Source organism: Alligator sinensis, unplaced genomic scaffold (genome assembly GCF_000455745.1).
Source record: "Alligator sinensis unplaced genomic scaffold, ASM45574v1 scaffold417_2, whole genome shotgun sequence".
NCBI classification, from domain to species: domain Eukaryota; kingdom Metazoa; phylum Chordata; order Crocodylia; family Alligatoridae; genus Alligator; species Alligator sinensis.
The window spans coordinates 244,367-262,800 of NW_005842456.1; the positions used below are offsets into that span (position 1 = coordinate 244,367).

The 18,434-nt window shown below is 44.6% G+C and overlaps 1 protein-coding gene across 3 annotated transcripts in view; it reads right to left on the reverse strand.

Annotated features, from left to right (window-relative positions):
- PDE7B (phosphodiesterase 7B) overlaps window positions 1–18,434 on the reverse strand; it is a 316,789-nt gene that overhangs the window by 122,959 nt on the left and 175,396 nt on the right. For 2 of the 3 annotated variants that reach the window (XM_025212335.1, XM_025212337.1), the window contains exon 1: window positions 18,164–18,421. The exons of the other annotated variant lie outside the window; for it this stretch is intronic. In XM_025212335.1, the coding sequence (XP_025068120.1) occupies window positions 18,164–18,401 (238 nt within the window). In that variant the 5' untranslated portion in view covers window positions 18,402–18,421. Of the gene's footprint in view, window positions 1–18,163; window positions 18,422–18,434 lie in introns of those variants that run through there. 3 annotated transcript variants of the gene reach the window in all.

Below are 18,434 nucleotides of genomic sequence, written 5' to 3' on the forward strand. Positions count from 1 at the left end.
TTCAACAGCACAAGAACAGGGTGTTGGGAAACAGATATGTCCAGTGAGTTGGGTTGGGGGTTGCAGAGCACATCTTGAGATGGGGAAGAGGGGCAAAGAGTGGGGGAAAAGAGAGTCAAAGATGGGGGGAGAGAGAGAAAAAAGAGAATTCAGTAGAAAACAGAAGAGTTGGCTGGAAGGAAAGGGGAGCAGAAAGAAGATGACAGGTCTTCAATTATGAGGAACAAAAAAGTCAAGGAAAGGTCAAGAATGTGAAGAGGAGCAATGCTAAAAGAGAACCAGTGATGGCTGGAGAGTGTCACAACCCAAAGGGTGTGATTTTTGTTTTTGTGTGCGCTTCGGCACTGCTAAATTGTCCCCGCTAAATTGCAGCTTCCTTGCACGGTGGAGTTTTCTGCTGCAAAAGAGAACCCCGGTGCAAGGGAGAATTTCCCGCCAATTTGAAGCTTACTTTGCAGGGTGCATTTCTTTGTTGCAGTTCAGAAATGCTCATTGCAAAGAGTTCCCGCCATTTGTATGCTAATTCGAGTCCCATTATTGGCCAGTTCTAAATTATTCACACGTGGCGGCTGGTGATTGGCTTGCTAGCCGTATAAAAGGCTTGAGTGGTTTCCGCCCAAGTTGGAGGACTCCACGAACAAGGGAGGAGGAGACTTCATGCTGTGTGAAGATCTCTAAGTGCTGCGGATCCTTACAGACCCAGCGCATTTCAAGCAGGCAACAGAGGTCTGATCAACCTCTAGCCTCTCCCCGTCGCCGATAGATTCCTAGACGTATCTCCTCCCGCGCGCAACGAACCAGACCCACGGAGCCTAGCAAACTTCGTGTGAGTCCTTGCCGGACGACTCCAGAGCTCTTCTACCCGGGTTCGAGTCCTGCAGGTTTATTTTCCCGTCGCCGGAACCCTATGCGACGTACCCTCGTGCCCTGCAGGTTCGAGTTTTGTTTTCTTTTCTCTCTGTAACCGCAACTTAAGCAAGCTTTCCAGCCTACACCACTGCCATCTCGGTGTAAGTAAACAATCTTTTAAAACTACCGATACGCGTCCGTGCCTAATTCCAGCTCGAAGGCCTTCCCTCTCCGCCCCGGCGTGCCCGGGCTGCTGGCCACATCCCGCATGCAGCGCGGAAAAGGGCTCGGGTCGCTCCCGGCCTGCACAGAGAGGAGGCACTCAGTGACAGAGGAAAAGGACAGATGAACAATTTACCAAAAGGTAAGAGAGCGCATCTTGAGATAAGGTAAGGTAAGAAAGGGCAGGGTTTAACTGTGAGTCAGCTGCTCTGTGGTAACACGCATGTGTACACGCTTACCCCATGGTAAGTAGAAGGTATGCTGCAGCAGCTTATCTGTCAGTAAAAGAGGAGTGAGTTGCTGCAGTTTAGTTTCTTATTTCCATCTGGGAAGAACTAACGTGGAGAATTACTATAGAGCAGGTGATACATGGTAAAGCCCTGCCAAGTTCAGTAGTGTAACTAGGGGTGGGTGAGAGGGGTACCTACCCCAGGCACCAAGTTAGGAGGGGAACCAGAATCACCCCCACCCCAACACCCTTTGTAGAGTCTACACCTTGCCAGCATAGCCATATTGGGAACTCCCAAACAGTTCCCAGCTGCTGCTGCTGTTTTAAGAGCAATAGCCAGGGCAGACAGAACATGCTGTAACAGGAGCAGCAGCTCAGCCATGGCCTATTTAGGAGATTCATATGGGCAAGACTGTTTCTCCACCTCCCCGAACCCATGTATGCCCCCTCCCCTGCTCCCACTCTCAGAACCATGCACCCCTACCCCACAGGGTTTGCCTCAGGCACCAGTTCTCCTTGTTATGCTACTGCGTCCGTTCTCTTTTAACAGTGGAATAAGATGTCTGTAGGTCCATACACAGAGAGATCAGAGAAAGAACTACTTGGTGAATGCGTAGTCAAATCAATAGTCCTTTGGTAAACTGAAGAGCTGAAAAATGCCTGCAGATTGAAGGAAGAAGTAAAGACAAGTATACCACTGAGTGGTCAAACTGGTAGCTTCAGCCTCTAGGTTGATGACCCAAGATAAGCAAGATAATAAATGGGAAATTGTGAAGAAAGGACGAGAAGATGCAGCGAATGCCCAAAGGGCATTTGATCAACAGAATCTTATTCCAATAATTCTGGTTGTGGATTCAGATCCAAACGTTTATAGCTTAGGTTCATCTCCACTTGCAGTGTTCTTAACTCCTGCCATTAATGAGGTCATGTGTAAAGAATTTTTTTCTGTATTTATGATATGCCAGCTAAGTATAGTGTGCTCCCCTCCTCCTGTATGACAAGCCAGCTAAGTATAGTGTGCTCCCCTCCTCCCAATTCTACAGTAATTTAATTCTATTCAAAACATATAATTTTGCAGCCTTCCACTCCGAGCAAAGCCAGACATCAGCACATTTTTGGCTACAGAGCACCTACAGAAATATTAGTTATGGTTTTGTGAGGTCTGGGTTGCAGATCAGTCAAGAGGCTGGAGTATTTAAATAGTAAAGGATGCTTTGCATTTTCATTAATAAAACTGAAGTGCATAATTAACAAAACCTGTTTAGTGTTTATTTTGGCTCTTTTGCCAGTCACTGGGCACGTGCATAAGATTAATGTAGTCTGTCAGAAAACAAAATAAAGATGGAATAAGTCTCTTTCTTTGAAGAGAGAGTTTCAGTAAAAGTAAAAAGCTTTTTTCATTACTAATACTTTTGTTACTATTAATTTTATTCTCTTCTCTACCACTTGTTTTAGATAGTTTCAAACTGATTCCCCACCTTTTGGGACTACTGTTTATCCTCAAATTTCTTCAGGTCCTTTTCTCATGAAACCAAATCTTTTAACTGAGAAAAGAGGAAGGGCCAGTGTATTCCATAGACAAGCTACAGAGTACTTGAAAATCACAGTTTGGGAACTATTAAGTTACAACCCCCCAAACATCAAAAAACAAAAACATAATTTCCATATTTGGCACCTTTTATTAGAAGATCTCAAAGTAATTTGAAGGGGTGGATAAATATTTTAAATTCTATTTTAAAGATTAGGAAACCGATACAGAAAAATTAAGACTTACCCAATTTGATAAAGTAGATGCTTTGGCACCAGAAGTTAAGCACCTACGTACCTTTGAGGATCTGAGCCTTCTGCCCCAGTTCAGCAAGATACACGCTTGACTGGAAGCAGATGAGCCACTGATTGATTTCAGTGTGCCTTCTTATGCACTTAAAAGCCAGGTATGCATTTGAATAAGGCCCAGATCCTCCAAAGATATTAAGGCATCTAACTAAAGAGACTGAGGCACCCAAATACCTTTGAAGATCTTGGGCTCAGTAACTTGCCAAAGAAGCTAGGTTTATTCTATGATACAGCAGAGTAGTTTTCAAGACTTTAAATCAGAGATTTAAAAATGATAAATAAAGATTAGGAAAAAATTCACAAGAAAAATGCAACAATCCCAAGAAGTGGTGGGGTTCAAATATTCTGGCTGGCCAGATAATCTGTACGTTCCAACCTTCAAATCCCTTCTCATGCCTATCATAACAAATGGAGTAAATTGCCAGATGACAATGGATAGGCCAGAGACACTTATAATCATAGATATAAAAAAAAAAATATATCTTCTTGAAACCTACTAATTATACACACAGCTGGTCTAGGTGGCATATGCTATTACCTATTCTCCTTAGCTTTCCTCCTCAGTTTACCCACCTGTTTTCTTTTTCTCCTCCCATTGGCTACATCTTGTTTTAAATTTGTTTGGAAATACTTCAGGGCAACAGATCTCCTCTATTCTGTGACTGAAAAAAATTGGGACTTTGATTTTAGTTGGCACTGGTAGGTGCAAAGACGACCGTAACAGGGTGTGGGCCTGGGGCAAAATCAGCCTGTGCCTGGATGCGTTGACGGTGGCAGCAGGGTTGGGAGGAAGGGTGGTGAGCAGCCAGATGCGAAGCCTGCCCAGCTCCGTAGGGCCCTCCAAAGTGCAGGGCTGTTAGCCCGATTCGCGCCTCCCCGTGCTCAGGATGGCCCTGGGTAGGTGTACCTGCCTACCTACACACCCCAAACAATTTCACACAACTCGGTTATTCTGAATTCTTAGTCAAAGGGCTACTTCAGTAAGGGGGGATCCGCACAGACACCTGGCGTCACACACTCTCCTTTCCTCCCTACTTTGACTCTAAGGCACAAAGCTGGAAAGAACAGAATACAAAACAAAATCTTTTCCAGGACAACCCTTAGAAATAAGTTATGATCTCCAACAGTGAGAGCCAGCCAGTTCACAACTGCACTGTGCCCAGCTTGTCTGTGTCACCATGCCCTTGATTCAAGGCTGTAATTTTGGTTTCCAATAACAGGGCAAGGCTACTTGACAAGAGTGGGGTGGGAAAGACTGCAATAATATAAATGTACAGCACAATGACTGCTGCCTCATTCTAACCCTGGCAGAAGGGGAGGGGTGTGTGTGTGGAAATGAAAAGAACAAAATTATGAGAAACTGAAATATATGCAATGCCAACGAAACTCCTCTCTTCCTTTTCTTTCCCTTTGCTATTCTTCTACCACTGCCTTCTTTGCTGCTCTGTTTTCTGTTTCATTCCCCTCTTGCATTTCCTTTTCCTTCAGGGCTCCACCTTGATTTAGGAGTCTGTGACAGCACACAGCAATGGATGTCCGCACTCCCAAGGCTGACACACTTAAAGGCTGGCCAGTGAGGGCTCATGAGCATAAGTGATCACAGAAACCCCTGTATACCCATGGGTTCTTTATAACTAACCTACTGGCTAGTTCAGGCCTGAACTCCTAGGGGGTTGAAACAGATGCATTATGCCTTCTCTAAAGCGGAAGCTGTTCCCGTCTACTCTACTGGACTCATTTGAGTCCCGTTTTTTGTTTAGGGTTCTTTTGTTGTTCTCCCACCCTGGCGGGGGGTCGGGCTAGAAGATCTATTAGGTCCCTTCCGACCCTAAAACTATGAAACTACTAGGTCAAATCCTTTGCCCCTATTGGCTAGGGACAGACATTCAAAAAGCCTGAGCTTGAATTGATTCAGTCTTTGCAGGTTAGTTTAACCCAAGTAGATTGGACCAATGTGCAAGTCAATAGACATTTACTGTTGATTCTGGAAATGCAGGCACATGCCTGCAGTGGCTCAGGCTAGAAGCTAGGAGGTGCTAGAGTGAGCCCTCCCTTCCCTTCAGGCTGGAAAGAAGCTGAACTGAGAGATGGGGGGGAAGGATGTGTGTGACCAGACCCTGGCAGGCTGAGTATGGTTGAGGAGGGGTTTAAACCCCCACCCTGGCTTGCAGGGACCCCAGCCAGGGTCTGCCTGGCTTTTTCCCTCTGCCCGTGGCTCAGCACAGCCCGGGACCCCCAGAGTTCCCCTCCCAGCCAGGGGGTAATCCTGCTGCACCTTCCCAGCCACCAGGGCCAGGGTTTCACTTGGGGCAGCCTAGGAGCAAAGGCCAGATTAAGGAGAGGTAGGGGAGTGAAACAGCTTCAAGCTCAGGTGGGGACATATACAGAGGGACTGTGGTGGCAGCAGCTCCATCCTTGATTTGAGCCCCACTGAGCAGAGGGACCCAAGCTGGGGGAGAGGGGATGAGAAGTGGGGAAGGGGCTCCTGTGTGTTGGTGCTAGCCCAGGGCAGAACTGAACTGAGCTGAGCATGCAGTTGGAGGAACAGCTTCTGCCTGATGGTCCCTTCTACCTCGTGGAAATTGGCACCCGGGCCGGCCCCCAGTGGCGTGCGCAGTGCGGGCTAGCCCCCTCAGCCCCAAGAGCTACTACCTGTGCCCCCTAGGCACCAAGCTGGGTGTGTCTTGCTCGCTCTTCCCCTACTCTGCAGTGGTAGCAGTGCAGCACGGCTCCGTGTACCAGGCATCAGGTGCAGGGCACTACCCCTACAGCTTCCCCACCATCACTACCATCTGGCTATGCAGCAGCTGAATGCAGTTCAGTGGTGTGGGCAGTGCCTTCCAGTATGGCTAGGGTGGGCCCGTCTGACGGCGGTGGCAGGGAAGGCATAGGGTTAGTGCCTTGTGCCTGGTACACAGGGCTGTACTGCACCACCGCTGGGTAGGGGAAGAGTGAGCAGAGCACGTCCAGCTTGGCACAGGGCAGCTGGGGGGCGCAGGTAGTAGCACTTGGGGCTGAGGCGGCAAGCATGTGTCATGTGCGCCATGCTGCCAGGGCTGGCCTGGGTGCTGCTCTCCAGTAGATAGAAGGGGCTGCCAGGCAGGACGTGCTCCCCCAGCTGCATGCCCAGCTCAGCTCTGCCCTGGGCTGGCACTGACACACTGGATCACCTTCTCCACCCCCTCCAGCCTGGGACCCTGTGCTTGATGGGGCTCATGTCCAGAATGGAGCCACCACCACTGTGATTCCACTGTGCATGTCCCCACCTGGGCTTGGGGCTGTTTTGTTCCCCTCCTTCCGCCTGATCTGGCCTTTGCTCCTTGGCTGCCTCAAGTGAAACTCTGGCCCTGGCAGCTAGGAGGGTGCAATGGGATTGCCCCCAAGGCTGGGAGGGGGACTCTGGGGGTCCCAGGCCATGCTGCACCTCAAGCGGGGGGGAAAAGCCGGGCAGACGCTGGCTGAGGTCTGTGCCAGTGGAACTGGGGAGGGTGTGGGGGGGAATTAAACACCCCTGTGCCCCATTTGCTTGAGGCTGCTGCTGGGCCTGCCCATGCTCCCTGCTAATAAAAAAAAAAAAAAAAAATGCAGTGCATCGCTCCCACATGGCACAAACTGAACCGGCAACATAGGAAGGCTCTCTAGCTCACGACAGTATTTCATCCTACTATCCCCATTTATATGGCTTTATTCAGGGGTAGCTTTATCCCACCATGATACTAACTGTGAGAGTACTACCTTCAGGAAGAAGAAAAAGAATGGCGTAAAATATTTGTGCAACACAGTATATACAAAACCCAAGAATCGCTCTTTGCTTGCAACGTTTCCATTTACCCACTGATAACGTGAACAATTAAAATAAGGCTGAATGAAGGGGTTTGGATTTTTTAAAAAGACCCCATGCTTCATGAAAAACTCAAACTGGTTCCAACTAGAGCCTACTCTTGAGAGAGAGAGAGAGAAAGAGATTAAAGTCTGGTCCATACATTTAATTACTAAAATAATGTGAAAGCAGCTGTTCCTGCAATATTTCCAGTCTGCCTGGAAGCAGGAAATACAAGAAATCTTACATGAAAGCCTATAATTATAAGATTTCCAGCTTAAGTTTTGAACACGCAATCTATTTGGAAAAGGTGTGGGTAAGGAAAGTTTTGAACATATGAGCTGTTTGGATAAGCACCTGGGTACTTCCCTGAATTGAATCTCTTAAATATGAGGATAGAGACATCTGACCCAGGGGTCCAAATGTTGCAGTCCCCAACTAAGCAAACACTGCTGAAGTCAATAGGAGTTTTTCATTAAGGACTTCAGAATTTGGGTCATAAATATTATGAATATCTTTATTTAAACTGCTGACTTAAGGCCATATGTCAAAAATTCTTAGCACTCCAAGTGTCTTCTGCTTGAATTTTTCATGTATTCATTCTATGACAGAGCAGAGCCAGAGGAGCTATGTCATCAGTTGAACGTATGTCAAAAAGAGCAATTGGCCACCCACAAAACAGTAAAGTGTCTCAACAAAGAGAGCGGTTGCATTCAGAAAATTAATAAACAAGACAGAGGGGGCTTTCCTCTCTATATTCTCTTTCATCTACAGTCATCTTAGGAGACCTTTGTAACCACAGAAAAGGCAGATAAAAATGTGTTTTGCAAAAGGTGGTAGGAATACAGTGATGAAGAAATCTTTATAAAAACTTTTTGCTTCTACAAATTGAGACCCTGATTCAGCCAGGTATGTAAAAAAGTGCTTAAAAACTTAACCCATGATTTAAGCAGGCTTAAGTTCCCTTTTGGAATAGGGATGGCCTTACTCATTTTGTTCAATTTACACACATGCTTAAGTTGCTTTGTTGAATCAGTCTGAGGATGGAGGTCTTATAAGAAGCTTTCTTGTCAGGTTTTTGGTATTTGTGACACTTATTCTAGACCAAAAATATAAGGAGAACAGTGTCTCTCATTGTGTTATGATGCTTTCATTTTTGATTTGGGCTAGAACTGGGTATGATGAACTGGCACTGGCATGTGATAAATAATAAAATAATCTAAGCTGAAGTCAACTGAAGCTTTGCAAATATCCTGAAACAAATGAGTTAGGACTGAGAGTTCTTGTTTGTACCAATTTGTCTATCCATAAAAATCTTATTTTCCTTAATTTTATTCTCCAGATGGTGGTGTCTTCTTATGGAAAGTGACTATTTTGTGTGTGTTTGTAGCAATATTGTGGATGGCCTGGTTTTAAAATGTTGAGATAAAAGGAGTGAAGGACTGGACTACAGCTGGACCACAATAAAGGAGGAATAATTTAATAGTCAGTGACATACATTTCCTTATAGCATCTGGAAGTGAGGGACATGAATGACATCTATAGAAAATTATCCAGGTTATAGATCCTGTTAGTGTCTTCAAACACACATTTTATTGGCTCATAAAAACATAAGCTTAGTTAGACAATTGCACTGGGTTCCTTTTTAGGTACTTGTAGCAATGCACACTATGCCCCATTTTAAACACTTGGGAAGCCACGTGTCACATCAGCCAGTCCATCCCAAGCAACACACTTAATTTTTGCAGGTCTCCCATCACCTGCAAATGTCAGTTCTGAAGAAAATTAACACATCTGGCAGAGTATGATCTCTAGCAGTAATCTAGTTCCAGTGATTTTCAAACAGATATTTTGGGAGTAAGAAGTTCTGCCTGATGGAGATTTTATAAAAAGGAAATAAATCCTAATGAACAGAGGCTGGCAACATTTCTCAGCCAAAAAACAGAAATTTGTGTTAATTGAAACTTTTTACAAATTCATGTAGAATTTGTAATATTGTTTCAGTAAAAAAAGTTCTAAAAAGTTTAAAGACTCTGTTTTGACAGTTTCAGAATGAAAACCTTCATTTTTCCAACTCAAAATGAGATTAAAGTAAATTTTTCAATCCTTTTGTATGATTAACAAGTATTTTTAAAATGTTAACACTCAAAATAAGATATTTCATTTTGGGTTGAATTAAACATTTTGTTGACTCCAAATGAATTTATAATCCATTTTTCAACTCAACAAAATATATCCATTTTAGTATGTTGGAGCAACCCCAAATTAATTTTTAAAATTATTTTTCAGTTCAGCCAATGAACTGAAATATCACTTGGTTGCCTAGCTCCAATTACATTTTTGACCTGCAACTCAAATTACTATTATATGATAACTACGATAGACGGTAATCATGTAGATGACGGTAATCACCTACATCATTTTTAATAATGAGTTATACAAAATACTGTAACTTTACATGGGTCTTTACAAACATTCAGTAGGATGTAATCACTTCCAACACAGTAGGTGATCATATTAACTTAATGCAATTTAATGGTCAGAGCACAAGTTAAGGCTGTTTATAAGTAGTCTTGACTTATGAAAGCTAGCACATTTAATATGTTCCAAAAGAAACCAGTTTATTTAGATTCAGAAAGATGCAGCAAGCTGGCTTTCTGCCTGCTGTGTTTAATTCAGGGTGCACAAATGTTTTCAGTTTAGAATATTAATATTGTATTCTGTTTCTATATGAATTTTTGTCTTTTACTATAAGTCATTCTAAGCCCTTTTTGGGGGAGGGGTAGCATATAAATCTAACAAATGGGGCCGTGTGTAGAGGAAATGAGGGGCATGTGTCCATGGCACTTTAAAGCGGGTTAAATGCTTTTGCACCACTTTACGCCGCTGACTCATGCAAATGGCAACGCGGTTATTGTACAGTAATTCTAGCCGCTGTAGCAAATTCGATGGCGTAATGCGTCTTAAATTACTTGGGGTGCAGCAAATGAGAACTCCTCTGAGGAGTTTTAGTTTGTTGACCTACAGCTGTGGAGCAAAGCACTGGGCTCCGTGCAGCTCAGGGGCTCTGCAGGAAGGCCACGCAGACAGCCTGACAAGGCAGACTCCGTCCCAGAAAAGTGGCCAGTGGGAGGGGGGTGGCGGCGGTGGCTGGATGAGGAGCAGGGGAGGAAGTGGCATGTGGTGGTGGTGCATGGTGGTGGATAGTGGCAGCTGCTGCCATGTGTGAGCTCCCCACCCACCTGCGTGTACCTCCTGGGGCCTTTCCAAGTACCCCTGGGGGTATGCATACCCCTGGTTGACAACTCCCATCTTAGAATTTTACAAAAAGGGTGGCAAGAAGCTTGCAGAGGGTGCAGTAGCTTTTCCTAGAAGGAGAGTATGCTGTGCTCCATGCATACCTTTTTTTGGACCATATGAACTGAGACCAGAGCCCCTCTGCAAATCTGATCGGCTGCAAGTGTGCCATAAAAAAAGGCAGAGAGTGGGAAAAGAGGAGAGGAGAATCCAACTTCAGCCTGGAGAGAGGGAACAGAGATGCAGCCCCCACCAGGGGAAAAGAGAGTTGAAACTTGCCCATGGAGCAGACACCAGGACAGCAGAAAGCCTGTGTTGCCCTATGAGGAGCTGTGCAACTTTGGGATACGAATGCCTGGGAGAAGTGGGGACGAGGTTGGTCAGAAAAGAGGGTAGGCTGGCTGGGAGCTGGGGGAAGCTGCTGGCTCAGAGACCTGTGGCAGGAAGGCCCTGTTTGAGCTAGGAAGGCTGGAGGCTGCAGGAACAGGGACCTGCATAGGGTAATCTGCCATCTGTGGGTGAAAGTGCTGGGAGGGGAGACGGTCCCAAGAGGGAGTGGACTGAAAGAGCACAAACCACAGGAGGGGATGCCTAATCCCATAGTTTGCAGAAGGTGTATTTCAGAAGGAATAAAAGAGAGCTTATTGCCTGCAACAGTTGACTAGAGGCTCATCTTGCAGCAGCCAGGAAAGACCAAGGGAGTTCAGAGTCCCTGGAGCAACAGGATCCTCACCACCACCATCTAGTGGAGGATCGTAGTTATAGTTGAGTTGCCACTTACTGTATGGGGAGTGGATTTGGACCAGAAGGAAAACTGTCTTAAAGGGTTATAACCAGGTGAATGTAATTACTGAAGTTATTTGACACAAGTGAGACTACCCAGCAGGTTGGAATTATTCACCTAATGTTTCATAGATTGTAGTGTCGGAAGGGACCCAATGGATCATAGTGTCCGACTCCCTGGCCATGGCAGGAAAGAGGACCGAGGTCAGGTGACCCCAGCCAGGTGACTGTCAAGCCTCCTCCTGAAACCTCCAAGTTAGGTGATAGCACCACCTCTCTTGGAAGCCCATTCCAGACTCTGGCCACCCCTACTGTAAAAAATTTCTTCCTAAATTTTCCTGTTGCAGTTGTAAATTTTATTCATATTGGTGGTTTTATTATTAACTATTGTTATTATATATACTTTTCTTCTGCTTAAATCATTTCTTTTCTGCATATAGTTGTACATAACAAAAAAACCAATGTGTTCATTGGGTTCGGAGTAAATTCCTGGGCAGTGAGGGTGAGGGACACACCTCTTCCCAGGACACCTCAGTCTGCAGATCTGCCTGAGGGGGTTCCTAGGGCTATTGGCACCCTGAGAATCCAAAACCTGGCACATCACCCAGCCTAGCACACCAGCATAGGTTACACTGATACCACTGATGGAGTGGAAACGGAGGGGAATGAAGGTATGCCATAAGAGACTAGGTTGGATAAGTGGTGAGAGGGATATGCAGGCCTTGAAAGACAATGTCAAGAAGTCTAGAAGCGATTCAGTGGACAAAGAGTCAATAGGTTAAAAAGTGGGGTGGCCTGGGCAAATCATTAAGCAGGGAAAATTATTTTGGTGGCAGTATTGTGTATAGATTGGAAAGTGATATGTGTATGTGGCCTATTGTTCCTAAGGCAGGCCAACTCACCTGTTATTGATGAGAATTATGTATGTAAAACAGTTTCAGAGAAGTAAGAAGGGAGGTGGAACAGCTTTCAAAAGTAATTTAAGAAATCCAGAGCATTTGGTTCTGTAAGGCCCCAAGAATCCAAGTACAGTAGTACGCTCCCTACTTAGAGAATGTCTTGTGTGTGCGCTAAAGTGAACAAAAAGAAGAAAGGCTCTGGAAATGTTGAATGTGTATGTTAATTAAAAAAAAAAATCTTTAAAGTTACAGAAACTGTTATAGGCAAGAATCAGTTGAGATTACCAGCATTAACCCATGAGTAATTAACAGTGTACTCTCAGTGAGAAGTGTTGGAGGCAAATATGTACCCATTTCTTGATCAAATGCCTGTGTCTTTTGTTATGTTTCTGAAGAACTTTAAGAGAGGGTAACATAATATCAAGGCATAAAACTGGATAATATATCCTCTTCTTACACTCCATTCTTTATAAGAGCTGGTTGAATTACTGAATATTTTTCTCCATCCTTTTTTATGCAAATAAATTGTTTGCAAACATTTTTTGAAAAGTGGCAAGGACCTTGAATATCAATTAATTCTACCATTTACCTTCAACAATCAAATTCATTACATCCGATTATTGTCCAATTTAAATTAAATGCCTCCTATTGCCAATACTTTCACCTGGCTGGGGAAATAGATCAAAAGGAGGAGAGGAGGAACATGGGCCACCTTCTTTTGTGCTAACATTTAAATCTGATTTGGCTAGGCAGACTTTTTCTGGCCTCTCTACACACAGTTCTCAATGGAAAAACCAACCTTGTTGGACAAAATGAGCGTTGGAAACTGGCTCACAAAAGAGAGAGGCAGCCATGAAAAAAAATCAGTGTGGAGAGAGAATAAAATAGCAATCCAAGACTACCTCACCAAATGCCTAATGACTTGTAATTTAAGGTGGTCAAAAGTTATGGAGTCATCTCCTGCTCTCAGTCATTCTAGTCTATGGCAGTTGAGGTGAAGGAGTCGCTCTGGATTTATACCGAGTAACAGAATCTAATTTGGAACCACAAGGCCAGATTTCCCCTCTACAGGATACGAGTAACAGCCATTTGAGTCAATAGGAGTTACTCATATCCTGCTGGGAGAAGAATCTATTCTTTATTTTCTTTTAAGCTGGTTACATTTCTTTTTCACCCCTCCATCACATGCAATCCCCTACCTCTCCCTCACCTCACACATGTCTCCAGAAGTCTGGAGGTGAACCTTGTTTATTAAATCAACTGTGACTGCACTGAATGTAACTGCATACTCTGTGTAGGTGGCTTTTTCAATATTTCCAGCACCACTTGAATGAAAACCATGGTTGAGAGAGCATTACCTCATTTCTCTTTGACCAAGATCCATCTGAGCATTCTGTTCCCAATTGCCACACAAACCTCAAAATCCCATTGGTTTGCTCCCTGTCTCCCTGTCATTTGTCTCACACTTCATACAGTGGTTGCTTTCCCCTTCCTTTATCCAGAATAACCTTTTAAAAACAAAATCTTCTAATTTATCTGGCATTTTACTGCAAAACATTCCCAGTCAGCTGAAGTGAAAGATTTTACATTTTCTTTGGAGCTTGACTAAACTTTTCATTGCCTTTCAAAATAAAAATAAAACCAAACATCTAATTCCACCCCCCATTTTTTCTTTTTTACTGAAATATTAAAAGATGTGATTTAGATGACTGGCTACATCTGCCTAGCCCAGGGGTGTCATACATATGGCCTGTAGGTCAGATCTGGCCCATGGGGCTTGCTTGATACAGTCTACGGGTCTTGGACCACATGACACATGCAGAGGTGGTCTGCTGTACAGGCTGGACCTGGTGTTGAAGGTGCTGCTTGCAGCACAGGTACTTGGCCTGGGTTGCAAGCTCCACCTGGCACATGCCCTGGACCAACCCTGTGCACTGGCTCAGGCTGCATTCAAGCCAGCACACAAGGCAGGGTGCTACGTGCAGTATGCACCCCATGTTGTGAGCAGCACCCACAGCACTGGGTCCAGCCCCCGCACCATAAGCACTTTGCACACGCCCAACTCCAGGACTTGTGCTGCTTGCAGTGCACAGGCTGGACCCAGAGCCACTGGTGCATCTACAGTACAGGGAGCCAGCACAGGGTGCCCTGTGTGCTGACTCCGGCATGTATTGACAGCTTGGGGACCGATTCTGACGAGCCCTGGAGCGAGTACTCGGGCCTGGTCCTGTGGGATACTGCATGAAGTGCGTTCCCATGGTGGCTCCCTGGGCCATCGGCAGCAGTTGCAGCACTGGGTCCAGTCCATGTGCCACCTGCAGCGTGGCACTAGATCCAGTCCACGTGCCCTACTGGCCCAGCCCTGCCCACTTGCTTTGGCATAATTGGTTCTAGTCCACAGAGCAGCCCAGAGATGCTCATCCAGCCTGTAAGGCTAGATGCTTGCCAACCCTGGCCTAGTTCAGTTTTATTCCCAGTCAGTTGAATGCCAATAAGCATAGCTTTGACTCCTACATACACACAAGCACCGAAACTCTCTTTCATATATACCTGTACTGCTAAAACGATCTGTCATACAATATACTCCACAAAGGATTCCATAATACTTGTAGCATAATTACTCCTGTGCATATGAGAAACCAAATGAGTTACTCCAAAGTGCGAGTGTTTATGACTATTGTATGCTTTCAATAAATAGGAAGATTGTAAATACTGGGGCAAAGGCAAGATGGCTAGTAGACTGGGTTGGATCCAGAGGGGGTTTGGTAGCAGAGTTGCACCCCTCTCCACTAACTGCTTTTGGGCCACACTGCAGGAGCAGCACTCCTGAAACAGATAACAATGCCCCTGTACCCCTTGGGCACCTCCTCTTTTCTTCATGCTCAGTGATACCTCTTCTTCTCATTTTCCTCCTCCCTTGCCTGCTGCTGCCACTGTCTGTCTGACCAAGGAGTGGGGTAGCTCCAGAGCTGTTGCTGCCCCATGCCAATCAGGCTGCGTGGGGAAATCAGGGTCAGCTGAAGACAGTGGTAGTGGCAACGGTGGGTAGGTACCTCTTTCTTGCTCTGTCCACCAGGTGCTCCATGAAAACCCAGGAGCAGATGCAGGGAAGTACAGCAGCCACTGTTGTATCCAGCTAAGCTCAGTTGTTCCCTGCAGCCTTGGCTGGAGAGGCACAGAAGAGGCAAGGACAGCAGCAGTGGCAGACAGGTCTCCCATTCCTGTGCCCAGAGGCATAAATAGAGAGGACAAGGAGGAAGTGGGTTAGGTTAGAAGGGGAAACACCACTGAGTACAGGAGGTGAAGGGAAGACGTATCAAGGGGGATGGGAAGATTCTTATGTGATTTCAGGGACTAAAAGCCCCTGGCTACTGCTCCCATGGGGTGGTCTGTCCACCCTGGTAGAGGTGGTGTGAGATAGGGCTGGGAGCAGAGGAGCATAGCCAGCCCTGAAGCACTGGTCACTGCTCTCGCAACACCCTTTCTAAAATCCTGGATCTGCCTATTCTAGTAGATATGGATATTGCTACAATCGAGTTATAAGCAAAACTCTAAGAACTTAATATACCTACATCAGGAAGACTAGGTAAATCTCCAATCCAGAATTCTGAAAGAAATGGCATGTGAAAATTTAAGAAGGATAAACCATATTTTCAATAAATCAAATCAGGAGTGGTACTCTCAGGTGAAAGGAGAACAACAAACATATGGCATAAATTTGAGGAAGAGGAAACATAACCTGGATAACACCTGCCTATAAGTCTGAACTCAATTGAATGCCAGGCTTTAGGACAAATTTTGAAGGAAGGAATAGTTAAAGGTCTATGAGTAAATGAAAAGATGGTCTAAAATGCAACATGGGTTTACCAAGAGACTCTGCCAGACTAAACCAACATTTTTTTTTTTTTTTTAAAGAGATAACATGCAACAGATTAATATCTCTGGATTTTAGGAAAGCATTTGTTATGATAAAGTATATTGATAAATGATTTGGAGAAGAAGAGAATTAGTATAGGAATTATAGTTAGATAAGGAATAGGCTTACAGGGATATGGCAATAGGTGATGTTGAAAGGGGATGTTTTGGGCTGGGGGTATTAGCGAGGTTCTCAAGGTTCATATCAGGACTGATATTAATATATTCATTAATAATCTCAGCACAAGAGGTAGAAGTGTACTAATGGAGTTTCTGAAGATACAAAGTTGGGAGGCATCATAAATACATAGGAGGATTGAAATTTCACACAGAAAGAACTAGGGACCATGAGGACAGAAGTAATAGAAATGGGTGAAACTCTACTTCAAGGTCATGCATTTTGAAACTAATAAAAAGTTTCTCCTATAAGCAGGGAGCTAATCAACTGAAAATAAATAAAAAGGAGAAAAGATGGGTGTATAAGTTTATCACTATGAGCTACTACTCTTCATGATGTGGTCATGAAGCAGGCAAATATGATCTTAAGATGTAATCAAGATGCCTATTTCCAATAAAGAAAGACAACTATTGGTGCAATTGTATAAAGGGACTGGTGAGACTTCATCTAGGATATAGAGTACAGTGATCAAGAAGATAAATCTGAAGGGCAGAGAAGGGCTACCAAGATGACCAGGGGACTGGAGACCCCATCTTAGGAGACCTTAAAGATTAGAAGAGCTTGGCTTGTTTAGCCTAGCAGTATGAAGGCTAAGCAGGGAATATGACTGCGCTCTGTAACTATATTGTTGAGGGAGGAGTAAACAGTAGGAAGAGAAAAGAACTAGTTTAGCCAAGGGAAATGTGGGCACACGAACAAATGTATGAGCTGGCCATGAATCAGTTTGGTTTGGAAATTAGGTGGTCTCCAATCATCACAGCAGTAAGATTTTGGAACAGCCTTCCAATAAAAGCACTGGGAACAAAACTATGACTATTCTTAAGATGGAACTTGATCAAATTTTTAAAGGGATTAGAACATGTGGTTACCCATGGCAGCAGGCAGTTAGACTTGATGAACCAGGAGATCTCTTCCAGTCTCGTTTCTTTACGTACATCATAGATGACTCATAAGATGTTGACAGTGGAGGGCACAACATTATGCTGCCACCCCTGCCCCTACCCCCGTTGCTGTTCACTGTTGGCTCTGGCCAGGCTACAGCCCCATGCTCTGATATCAGCACAGAAATCTGGGGGGGCAGACATGCCCCCTGGGCCCCCCCTTCCCACATGCACTGCCTATGATGTATATTATACATAGCACATATATATGAAGCCTTGGATATAATCAGCATGTCTTCCTGCTCAGTGCCAAGTTCACACCTCTTAATCATGAAAAACTTACAGTCTAAACAGACCAGACTAACAAATGTATGGAAAAAAGGCCCATTTTACAGATAGGAAAGTGGCACATAGGAGTTCACTTGAAGCCTATTAAAATCTTTTCACTGGATTTCATGGTGTTTAAATCAATCAGTCTAACTGTGTTCTTGAAAGTTACGCAGCTGTTTAAAAACTTTGCTGAATTGAAATGAGCCACTGAGGGGTTTTTGAGAATCCTGGTAAGCACCTGTCTGTCTGCTTAGGTGCCTAAATGCTTTTAAAAATCTGGCCCCAAAATTATTTTCTTCTCAAGATCACCCAGAAAGTCAGTGGCAGAGCTGGGCACCAGAGCCAACTCTCCTGAAACAGTTCAATGCCACATCCATAAGACCATCCACAAGACCCTATAGGTTTTATCTGAATTTGTGACTCCACTTATAAAGAAATGCTGCAGTAATTTGAAAGAGTAGACTTGCATGAACATTATTTTAAGACAATTTGTCCGAGTTACTGCTGGTAGTAACACTTCCCCACTCCTCCCCCATCCCCGCCATAAGGGCACCAGTTTTTAAAAAGATACCACAAACATATTTTTTATAGTCGCTTCACAAAATTGTCATGTTGATTTATTAACTAGGCATAAAACCTACTTGCTTGTTGTTTACTGTGAAGAATGCTGGTGAAAATAGCCCTGTTGTTATATTTGCCTATCATAAAACAAGGACTCTCCCCCCAGTGAGTGGTCAGGTAGAGTCTGGTCAGGCTACTATACGGTCTTTCAATATATTAATACATCAGTCATCGCCTTATGTCCCAGATTTTCATATTTCTCTCTCAATCCCTGCTTCACTCCCTACACAGTTTAGCTGCTTGAGACCAGCCGGTAGCAAGATTAGCTAAAACAACACCTTTCACAGATTATATTAAATGTACCTGATAAGCTTCCCAGGGCATCTTCATTCTCCAAAATACCTTTTTGCTTTGTTCCTCGCAGCTCACTCGTAGATTTCCAAACAAGCTTTACCATCCTAATCATCTCAGGCAATTCCCAGGCTAGGGTATCCTGCTGATAGCTGGGCAAACTGCCCATGGGAAAGGGCATCAATTCTTCCCCGGTCCTCCACTGCCTGCCCAGCTCTGTTGCGTTAAAAAATCTATCTAGCACAGGCATCCTGTTCTGTGCCCTCGTGAAAAAACTGTTGCT